This window comes from Sturnira hondurensis, unplaced genomic scaffold, assembly GCF_014824575.4.
Source record: "Sturnira hondurensis isolate 20B ecotype Veracruz unplaced genomic scaffold, ASM1482457v3 Scaffold0004271, whole genome shotgun sequence".
Classification (NCBI taxonomy): Eukaryota; Metazoa; Chordata; class Mammalia; order Chiroptera; family Phyllostomidae; genus Sturnira; species Sturnira hondurensis.
The window spans coordinates 2,591,307-2,602,262 of record NW_028076902.1 but is presented as its reverse complement, the minus strand read 5'-3'; the positions used below and the strand labels follow the sequence as shown (position 1 = coordinate 2,602,262).

Sequence of the window (10,956 nt, the reverse complement as noted above, 5' to 3'; positions counted from 1 at the left end):
CAGCTTCTGATGACTATAAATGGCGATTCTCTACCAAGGTGTCTCTTTTTAGAAAAAAAATCATTCCGTGTCATCCCCCACGTCAGGCCTGCTCGTGGGCGTGAGGCTGTACTTCCTCCGCCCCCTCCTAATGGAGTGAACCATTCCCAGCTCTTCCCCCTCTCTCCCTTAGTCAGTCTCTCTCTCTCTCTCTCTCTCTCTCTCTCTCTCTCTCTGTCCTTCCCTCTCTCCTCCTCTGCCTCTGCTGTGCATAAAGTCTCCGTCGCTCCTGGAACTTGTTGGCAATGCCTATTTTTCAGCTTTCCCCCGCGTTCTCTAAACTAACTATTTAAAGGTCTGCGGTCGCAAATGGTTTGACTAAACGTAGGATGGGACTTAAGTTGAACGGCAGATACATTTCACTGATCCTCGCGGTGCAAATAGGTAAGTGGCCGCTCAGCCAGACTCGCTGCGGGCAGCAGGAGGCAGCCGGCCGGGCCGAGGCGCCGAGGGGTCCGACTGGCCCGCAGCCGCTCCAGGATGCGGAGAAGCCCGCAAACCCCAACGGGTGTGGGCATCGGTTCCTAAGGACTCTCGAGTCCCGGGTTGGTTTTTCTAAAAAGAGAGAGAGAGAGACTCCAAACGTTATCCAGGAAATGTGAGCGGCCAGACGGTGCAAGAGGGGATTTTTGTCCCATTTTTCCCCAAAGCGCACGTCCATTTTTGCTTCCCTTGGTTAGACCAGGTTTAGTGCGTTCTGGGGCAATGCATTGGCTACTGCAAGGTATTATTTTGAAGGATCAAAAGGTGAATGCAGGGAAAAGATGGCTAGGCATCTGTAACTGGAAAGTTTATGTGCAGAAAGCAACGATATTCCGGGGTTCAGACAGCTGCATTTAGAACTTTGTCATTCTCCCGCCACCCCACCCCCATGCCCTAACTGCAGCGTTTTGCACCGGTCACCGCAGACCGACTAGGGGGCAAATTGAGAATGATAGGGAACCCCAAAGTAGTAATTTAATGTGCTTATCATTGAGGAACTTGAATTCAGCCAAATATATGGGGATATAACATTTGCCTCTTCCTTTTTAGATAGGCAACTGTATTTTATATATAAGATTCTACTTTTCCTATATATATATAGGAAAGGGTTAAGAAGTGTTTGCAATATGTTATGTTGGGTGTTTGTTATTTTTGTTTGGAGTTGATGACGGATTTATGTAGTCCTTATTTTATGTTAAGGAATGTTGAGTCTTAGTTATGCTGTCGTTGGATTTTAAAAAGTTCACATTTTCCATCTAGAACGAAGAATTACGGAAGGGAGCACTAGAAAACCCCTCCTCCCATGCGGGTCAGAGTATCAATTAAGGTGGCCTAACGGTGAAAGTGAAGCAGATTATTAATAGAAAGAGCAAGAGAAAAATAGAAACTTCCCAAACGGGTTTTCTGGCAACAGAAGGGTTTGTTGCCTTTTATCGTTTCAGGCTGTAGCATTCTTTGCAGACAAATCCTGGCAGTATTTGGGGGGGGGGCGGTGAGGGGAGCTTTAGGGAATTTGTTCTGGTCAAGAGATGAAATGCATGGTATTTTTCCTCATGAGAAATGTGAAGGAAACAGGGTTTGGAGTTATCTATACAATAAAATGAATTCTTTGCAGTGGGTTTCTATGCATTTGTCATAATTTTGAGGATCCGATTTTTTTGCTCGGGCATTATATGGATTTTAGATTGTGGATGCAAGAGGTTGGCATTTTCATTTAATTTCTGAGAAATGATGTTTTGAATCTGGTTGCTTTGACTCTTGGACATTAGTTCACAGAAATGCAATAAATAAAGAACATTTCTACTTGCAGTAAGTCCCTTAAATATTGCATATAGTTAAATATGTCATTTTGCAATTAACCTGCAAATTTTTAGAGGGCAGGAGACAGCAGTTATTTTGATAAGAGGGGTTTTAAATCAGAGGATGTGTAGGGCTCTGTTTTCCCAGTGGGACATACTATTACTGGGGCCGGGGAGACAGCAATTGTGCATGCGGGGTACACTTGGAACACACCAACCTCAGTCCGAAAATGACCGTTTTTTGGCTGTGGAATTGAAAATGAACAAATTTGTTCCCAAATGTCTGCCCTTTCCTGCACAAGAGCCTCACGATCTTTATTAATTCATGTCTGGGAGCTGTCCCAAGTCATTGACATTTGGCAAGAAAAGTGGGGGGTGGGGTGAGGAGGGCAGGGGAGGTGGAGAGGGTGATGAGCACAAGTGAAGACAGAGCTGGAGGAAGTTTGGAATGAATGAGAGGTCGAACGAATGAATGAACGGATGAAAATGACACAAGGTGCAGACACCGCAGAGGACATGGAAGGAGCCCGGGTTGCATGCCCGAGCATCTCTCAAGTCGGATCCAGAAACAGCAGCGAGGGTCTCGCAGACTGCGACCTGCACTGATGCGTGAGCCTGCAAAATACGTCCGGAGCGCAAGCTCCTGGCCTCCACGACTGACGGAGCCAACTAGAAACCGAGTCATAGTTACAAAAAAATAATAAAAGAAAGGAAAAGAAAAAAGAAAAGAAAAAAAATTTTACGATTTTCACTTTTTGTTTTACACTTGCACACACTCACACATGCGCGGTATGGAGGGTCTTCTCCAGCAGCGCCTGGAAGATAATGTGACGGGAGAGCTTCCCGCCCCCAGTAATCCCCACATCCCCTTTAAAAAATGTTAATACATCTTAGGGGCTACTCTTTCGCCATCAACTTTTGGGGGTGGACGTAAGGGGTAAGAAGAGAAGGGAATCTGGGGGAATGGATGGACTATATTTTATTTCGTTTCTTCCCTATAACGGAGCATTTGTGGCATCCATTATAAACGACAACGGGTAGGATTCGTCTCGTCGTAAACGCATTTCTATTAGAACAAACATTCGTGATCTATTTGATATTGCAGTCGCACAGGCTTTTAATATTTCACGTGGGAGTGGGATGCTTGTCAAGGTTTGCCTATAGCCTGAGCCGAGGTTGAAGTTAACCTTAGTCCCTTCCCCAGAGCTTCCCGTTCCGGATTAGAAAGCGCAAGGACCGCCTTGTTCTTCCTGCAGCAATTTGTAAACTGTGTGCTCTGGGAGACTGCTGCAGGTTTGGTCACCTTTTCCCCCTTGTCTGTGTCTAGCAGCGGTTGGGGGAGGGAGGACTTTGGGGCACGGTCCTCCCAGGGGACATGCACACACTAGCCTCAGTGGCGTGAACAGCGCCCAAGAAGGAGCAGGCGCTCAGGATCGTGAGCATTTCAGGCCAATTTCGATTCTGAGAAGATTCGCCCCTCCCCTCGCCCCATCTGCGAAGATCTGCGCTTCTTGCGCGTCCTCCTGGCGCCCGGAGTGTTTTTGGCCTTTCGCCAGGGAACGTTTATCCCGGTTCTTTGGTCTTGAAATGGAGAGAAGGGCAACAGCAGCTCGTCCGTGGTCTGGAGCAAGTCTCTCCCTCAGGCCCCGAGCCGCAGAGTGGGACCGACCAGAGGCTAACAGAGTGGACCTCAGTGCAGCCTGGGTCTCCTCTTCCCTCTGCATCACCACCACCTCCTCCCACCGCCGCAGCTGCTACTCCTGCCCCACCTCTGGAGGCAACCCCGGGCCTAGAGGCAGGGAGCCCCGGGCATCAGCCACCTGGGCCCTCAACTGCGGCACTGAGCCTAGAAAGGAAAGGTCCCACCCTTCTACTGGCGGGAGTGGTGGTTGGTTTTTCGGGGTGGGGGGAGTTAACGAACAGAAGCGAGGAAGCAGGGCGCCCGAGGTTCAAGGATTTGGCTTCCCTGAAGGTGAGGCAGGGTCACTGGTACAGACACTTTTCTGACCCTGCCAGGGGGCTCAGACNTGCCCCACCTCTGGAGGCAACCCCGGGCCTAGAGGCAGGGAGCCCCGGGCATCAGCCACCTGGGCCCTCAACTTCGGCACTGAGCCTAGAAAGGAAAGGTCCCACCCTTCTACTGGCGGGAGTGGTGGTTGGTTTTTCGGGGTGGGGGGAGTTAACGAACAGAAGCGAGGAAGCAGGGCGCCCGAGGTTCAAGGATTTGGCTTCCCTGAAGGTGAAGCAGGGTCACTGATACAGACACTTTTCTGACCCTGCCAGGGAGCTCAGACTGCCCCGGACCACCGTCAGCCCCTGCCCAATCCGGGGCGCCTAGGCTGCTCTCTCTCCATTGAGGCGGGAAGGGTGCAAGAAGAATTTCTTTCGAAACAAAGACTGCGCGGTTTTATAATTAACCAGTCCATTCTGGTGACTGCTGGTGGCTTGCAGAGACCTGACTAACTTACTCAGGCAGCAGTGTTTTCTGAGCACCCACGAAGGACTTGGGCGCCAATTCCAGGCTTTTCCACACAGAGTCGCATTAGATTGAGCTGCATTGCCCCATGCTTTGTCGCCTCCCTGTCCCTTCCTCACACACTCTGCTGTGAGACCCCCCTCTGTCACCTCAGAAATGGAGGAGTGCATTCTCAGAGCCCTGACCAGGCTTGCTGGGGAAGTGCTGGGAAAGAAGGAGGGAGGGAGTAGAAAGGGAGAAATAAAGGGGGGAAATGTAGGTGAGGAGAGTGGACAGTGGAAACGGACAAGGTATAGAGCGAGATGCGGGAGGGAGCTGCAGGACAGGAATGTACTCTACCGGGCCGCCCACACCCGCTCAGACAGGGACGATCTGCAGAAGACGGTAGTTGAGCGCAGGTCAGTCATTCTGGGACCACATCTTTCATTCACCTTTAACTCTGGCTCACCCAAAGGCTGGGTTCCACTCCGTGGGGGAAAGCCACGCAGAATTGCGGGCGGGGAGGGGGGGACGGATGCACCCTGGGGCCGCAAGGTGGGATCCAGGCGTTGCTGACTGGTGTCCCCTCCTCCCTGCAGCGTACCTGGTGCAGGCCGTGAGAGCAGCGGGCAAGTGCGATGCAGTCTTTAAGGGCTTTTCGGACTGTTTGCTCAAGCTGGGCGACAGCGTGGCCAACTACCCGCAGGGCCTCGACGACAAAACGAACATCAAGACCGTGTGCACGTAAGTGTCTTCTCTGGTCTGCTGGGTACCTGTTCTGGGGGCGCTGCTGAGGTGGGAGATACCTGCCACCAGGAATTGGAGCATTTTCTCCTTTTGGCTCCCACTCTCAGGCCTTGTCTGGGCCTATTCTGCCCAAGGGGACCCTATAGCCTAGAATGGGAAGAGGATTGTTCCGATCTAAGGCCAGTCCAGAAGAGAGGCACTGTGACCCTGGGTGAGGAGCAGAGAGAGCTGCCACCGATTTTCTCTGCTTGGAGCAGTCTTCCTCCTTCCTTGCTTCATCGTGAATGGCAGGCCTGCCCAGTACTCCCCAAAGAAGTTCATTTTGGTTTGAGGAGTGTATTAGGTAATAAGCTTGCCTAAAAGAAAAGCCTCTCACCTATTTTGTCCATTTCTCCTGATTGAAATTCCCCTCAAGTACACATCAAGGAAAGTTGGAGGGCAGGCAAGAAAACGCAAGTCCCTCTTCCTCTTTTCAGGAGAGGCTGAAAGAATATTGGTTTTCCTGCCAATGACTTTGCCCAAGAAGAGAGTGTCTTGGCATCCAGTGACTGCTAAATTTATTGTAACTTCCTAGGTTTAGGGTAGTTACCCTCCTTGCTTTTTTGTTTTTTTTTTCTTTGTCTGCACATATTTCTACTCAAAGACCAGGGCAGCTAAGGGCCCAAAGAGGGCCGTGAGAGTTCATGACTAGGCCCTGCGACATTTTAGCTGCAGCAGACCTTAGAGATACCCCTATCCTCTGCAATAATACACACTTTATTTTATTTTTCAACAACAGCTGTGACAACCCCCCCCATAATGTCCCTTTCAATGAGGCAAGATGTCTTCCTTGCACCCCAGAGACTGAAGTGACTATTTGCTGTACCACCTTTTAAACTGTAAAGTCTTTCCCCTCTCTCTGATTCCTGGGGGTCTGGTGTTTGTTTAAAATATGAATAAACGGGGATCAATGCATTTTGCTACACCTTTTCCTAAATACTCAGGTATCCACCAGGAGCCACAGCAGCTAAGTAGCTGGTACCTTCCTGTCAGGAAAGCAACAGAAGTTTGGGTCTGGCATGCATACCCTCCTACTGTAATTCCAAATGTCTGATGATAGGTAAGAATGAATCTATACAGCACAACAAAAGGTTGAACATAGATCAGCTCCCAAATCCTCCATCATTTGCCACAACTTGGTTATTCCAAGTTATTTCAATTTTTTTTAAGCAAAATGTTGGTCCTGACAAATGGAAATGAGGAGGGCCCCTTTCAGAGATCACAGGCCACAGGGCGGGTTGAAGCTTCCATTGGGTTAGTGGGCTGGTTGCTCCACATCCTGCTGAAGCCCACCTCTTTCCATCCCCACCTGGACATGTGTCCTTTTCCACCATGTCTCTCTTCCAGGAGGGCCCTGTTTCCATCTGGGCAGGGAGAGGGAAAGGAGAGATTTAGACATCCTTCAGGAGGTGCAGTTATGTGGAGAGTTATGTCCCTCTGCCTCTTAGGTTTCTCTAAAATCTTGCTATTTATTTCCAGTGGAGGACTCTAGAAGCCCTACACCCCTGGACACCGGTCCCCATAAATTAGAGATGCAGGGAGGTCATTAGAAAACAGCCAGAGCTTAACACAATCTAATAAGCATTTTAACTTTATTAGCCAGATGGGGTGGGAGTGGAAAGAAAGATAGATCAAACATAGTGCCTGCCTTCAACGTGCTTACAGTCCAACCTGGTGAGCAGAGGGGAGAGAATGGCGACAATACAACCAAACTTCGTGGAGAGTGGCCACTGGTGACCTGGCGCTCAGGGCCCACGTGAGGTGGAAGCCAGCGGGGGTTACTGAGACACACTGATCGACCCGGCACAGAAAGGAGACAGTGCCCCAGGAATCGATCACGGGTTGGAATTATATTTAGTCCCAGGATCTATTTTGGGTCCTCAGAAAGAAGGGGGGAGACAATGAAAAAGGATAGGTTAGTTGAAGGTTGTGGGGGGCAGGACTAGTAGGTGGGGGCGGGGGGGGGACGGCTGAGCGAGGCTCGGGGAGGAAGAGGTGGGAGGGAAGAACAGGCAACCGGGTGCCGCAAGGGTTGGCATCTGTGGGTTCCGAGCCAACCCTGTAGTCCTGGCCTGGGGGGCTGGGCTCTGTCCCCCACAGCTCTGGGGAGGAGGGCTCAGGGAGTCTCAGCCCACAAGACGACTGGGGGCGGAAGGAGAAGAGGAGGGACCAAGCGCGCGTGGTCGGGAGCACAAAGGTTTGCAAAAAGCAGGTTTACAAAAGCCAGCCCCAGGGGCTCAGGCACTGACACTCCTGGACCCGGGAAGGGGCGAGACAAGCAGGAGCCTCCAGATCGCATCTGAGCTGGGAGACTGTGGAAAGCAAGCTAGGATCCACGGAGGACCGGAGCAAGTGAGGATGGGGAAGAAGTGAGGACCCGAACAGAGGAAAACCGAGGGGAGGAGAAAGGAGGAAGACAAAGAAGGAAGGAGGAAAGAAAGGGAAAATAAGAGTACGGGAAACAAAAGGAAAGGAGTGGGGGAGAGAGAAGGCGAAGGCGGGCTAACAAGTACCGCGGCTCCAGGAGAGAAGGAGGCAGAAGGGGAGAGGGGGAGGAGGAAGTGAGAAGCCCAGGGGGGGGGGGGCCGCGCTCGGAGCAAGTAACCCATCTTGCAAGCTAAGAGGCATTAATGGGCGGCAGCTTGCAAGGCTTAGCACTGTTTTCCTAGCTTTCCCCGAGGAGGGCAAGCAATCTGTTTGCGCAGGCCGAGGTGCCAGCGCGGCGCAGCCGGTGCGGCCTGGATCCTGGCTGCTGGGTTCCCCACCGGGCACCCGGGGAGAGAAACCAGACGTGGAAGGGGGCAGCCCTTTCCTCCGACCGCAGTTTCTGTGGTGGGCTAGGGTCCTGAGAGGGCTGACCTCGCAGGACCCCGACGCCAGGGCAGCGGAGAGGAGGAAGGGAGGGGGCTCCCGCCCAGGTTAGCGACGCGGCGAGGGCGGAGGCGCGCCTCTGAAGCAGGCCCAGGGTCCTCCCCCGCGCCCAAAGTGAACCTGCTTTTTCTGTTTGTTCTGTTCCTCGCCAGATACTGGGAGGATTTCCACAGCTGCACGGTCACAGCCCTTACGGATTGCCAGGAAGGAGCGAAAGATATATGGGATAAACTGAGAAAAGAATCCAAAAACCTCAACATCCAAGGCAGCTTATTCGAACTCTGCGGCAGCGGCAACGGGGCGGCGGGGTACCTGCTCCCGGCGCTCCCAGTGCTCCTGGCGTCTCTCTCGGCAGCTTTAGCGACCTGGCTTTCCTTCTGAGCGCGGGGCCGGCTCCCCCCGCGCGCCCACCCACACGCACTCCATGCTCCCGGAAATCGAGAGGAAGATTCATTCGTTCTTTGGGGATGTTGTGATTCTCTGTGATGCTGAAAACACTCATATAGGATTGTGGGAAATCCTGATTTTTTCTGATTTTGTTTGATCTCTTTTGTTTTTTTTTATTTCCTAAATATTACCAATCAGTAAGCAAGCAAGCACAGCCAAAATCGGACCTCAGCTTTAGTCCCTCTTCACATAAAAATAAGAAAACGGCAAACCCACCCCACTTTTAAAATTTTTATTTTTTGGCAAAAGAATCTCAGGAACGGCCCTGGGCCACCTACTATACTAATCATGTTAATACATGAGAAATGACGGGCTCCTCCTAACAGGAAAGAGGAGAGGAGAAGGCCAGGGGAATGAAATCGGGAGAGATGTCCACAGGGGAAGCTATTGGTGAATAATTCACGCTCACTACTTTCTTCCACAGTATCTTGTTTTGATCATTACCGCTGCACATTTCTCCTCAAGAAAAGTGAAAGGACGGGTTGTTGGCTTTGTGTTTTAAGGACGGGAGGGAGAGGGGAAAGGGGTCGGGGAAATCTTGGGTTGGAGGTAAAGGCTGCCAGAAGAAATGCCGCTAAAGTCACTGAGAGGCTCGGCTTTACCTGCTGTTACTGATGCATCTTTCCAAGTCCACTGCCTTCCTTTTCCCTCTTCTCTTGTTTTAGCTGTTACACACACAGTAATACCTGAATATCCAACGGCGTAGATCACAAGGGGGGATGTTAAATGTTACTCTAAAATATAGTTTAAACAGATTTTGACATAGAGAGCCTTGATTTTAAAAAAAGAGAGAGATGTAATTTAAAAAGTTTATTATAAATTAAATTCAGCAAAAAAGATTTGCTACAAAGTATAGAGAAGTATAAAATAAAAGTTATTGTTTGAAATGGGGGTGTCGTCTGTTTCCTGACCCAAGCCTGCTTTCCTGGCCGAGTTCTGGGAGGTACCTGAAGGGACACACGAAGCCAGGTGGTAAATTCACCTGTTCACACGCCACTTGATATAATCTATCATCTTGGGGCAGACCCTCCACAACTAGGACGCTGCCATTTCCATGAAATTCTGTTTACTGAAAGAAGAGAAGGGGGGGTATTTTTTAAAATTAACTAAAAAGCAGACATCCTTTCTGGCTAAGATTTGAGGGAAGTGGGTGTGCGCTCAGCTGAGAAAGCGTAGGCAGACCGGAGGCCAGTGGCGGCCCGCGGCCCCCGTTCCAAGGCGGGTCGGAGCGCTAACCGCGGTCCCTGCAGGCCGAGCCCTAACCACGATTCGCCTCTTCCTCTGCGGTGGCCGGTGGCGTCTTGCGGAGGAACCGCCATTAAGGCCTCCAACAGAGAAGCCGAGCGGCTGTGGTCCCTGGCAGGGATCAGGTGAATCCTTTCATAATTAATAAGACAGCTCCGCCGAAATGGCAAGGAGACGGGGATTTATTGACCAGGCCATAGAGCTGCTTGCGCCTCTCCTATTTATAGGCCCCGCATGGCCTTACGGAGAAGTAAACAATGGGGAGTAAAGGGGAGCAGAGGAAACGGCGTCCAGGCCTGCGGGACTGGAGCCGGCTGGGGGCGGGAGAACCGAATGTCTGTGTCTGGGTTCAGTGAAATCGGAATCTGGTTTCCCGGAGACCGTGAGGAGGGGAGGGAGCTGCGGGGTCCCCCGGGGTGGGGGCGGAGGGAGGGGACAGGTGGGGGGAGGCGGCCCGGAGTTCCCGCGCCGCGGGGGCCCCGAAATGCAATGAGTAAACAACCGCTAGTGTAACCGTCCATAAATCAAACCCGCCAGGTCACGGCCCATCCGCATTCCCGCCACCGACTGCGTCCCAGCCACACAGGCGTCCCTGCGCCCCGGGCGCTGGGAGCCGCGCGGATCCTCAAGGGCAGCACCGATGACCGCGGCCGGTTCACGCACGCGCCGCGCCCGCCACCCGCCACCCGCCTCCCGCCTCCCGCGCCGACCCCGGATTTCTCAGTCAAAACCCAAAGGGTCCTCACTGCCTGCGCGGAGCGGGCGCCCACCGGGGACCGCCAGTCGTTGTGAACGTTTCGTTTCAATGACTGTGTTCCGTCCAAGTATAAATAGGACTATTCTAACCCGAGCTCAGCCCCTGGTATTCACAGGAAAACGTCTGAGCCTATTTTAAATACGAATCTATTTAATGAGGGAGGCGGAGAATGAGGAGAAAGAGGGAGGGTCTTCTTCGGGTTTTGCGGGAGTGGCGGGCCGCCCGCTCCGGGCGTCTTTCCGCAGACTGGGGCGGAGGGGCCGGTGCGCGGAGCCAGACCCGCGCTCCACAAAAGAAAACGCACGCGTCGAGCTCCGCAGGCTCCTGGCGTGGGCGGGGCCGGGAAGACTCCCGCCACGCGCGGAGGTCGCCCCTCCCCTCTCTGCGCGGGATTCCCACCTAGAAATCAATCTCCTTCCGCGACAGGGAGCAGGCGAGGCTGAGGGAGGGGCGGGGGCGACCAGGGGCGGGGAATGGGAGCGCCGACTCAGCCGTTTTCCCCGCAGGGTTCTTCTCGGGGAACCCTGTCCTCCCGCGGTTCCAACGGGCTCCCAGGTCCTTCCACGCCCCCTCTC

The 10,956-nt window shown here is 52.6% G+C and overlaps 1 protein-coding gene across 1 annotated transcript; it reads left to right on the top strand.

Moving 5' to 3' along the window:
• Window positions 1–202: 202 nt before the first annotated feature.
• NRN1 (neuritin 1) lies at window positions 203–9,107 on the top strand. Its single transcript, XM_037045437.1, has 3 exons — window positions 203–423; window positions 4,875–5,019; window positions 8,085–9,107. Exons 1-3 carry the CDS (start codon window positions 369–371, stop codon window positions 8,311–8,313), a joined length of 429 nt encoding a protein of 142 aa, XP_036901332.1. The 5' UTR covers window positions 203–368; the 3' UTR covers window positions 8,314–9,107.
• The last annotated feature ends 1,849 nt before the right edge of the window (window positions 9,108–10,956 follow it).

What these genes read in the sequence shown, in the direction of transcription:
- NRN1 (XM_037045437.1), top strand. Translation starts at nt 369, where the DNA reads ATGGGACTTAAGTTGAACGGCAGATACATTTCACTGATCCTCGCGGTG. An exon ending in GATCCTCGCGGTGCAAATAG is followed by an intron (nt 424 to 4,874) that starts GTAAGTGGCCGC and finishes TCCTCCCTGCAG; the next exon opens with CGTACCTGGTGCAGGCCGTG. An exon ending in AACATCAAGACCGTGTGCAC is followed by an intron (nt 5,020 to 8,084) that starts GTAAGTGTCTTC and finishes GTTCCTCGCCAG; the next exon opens with ATACTGGGAGGATTTCCACA.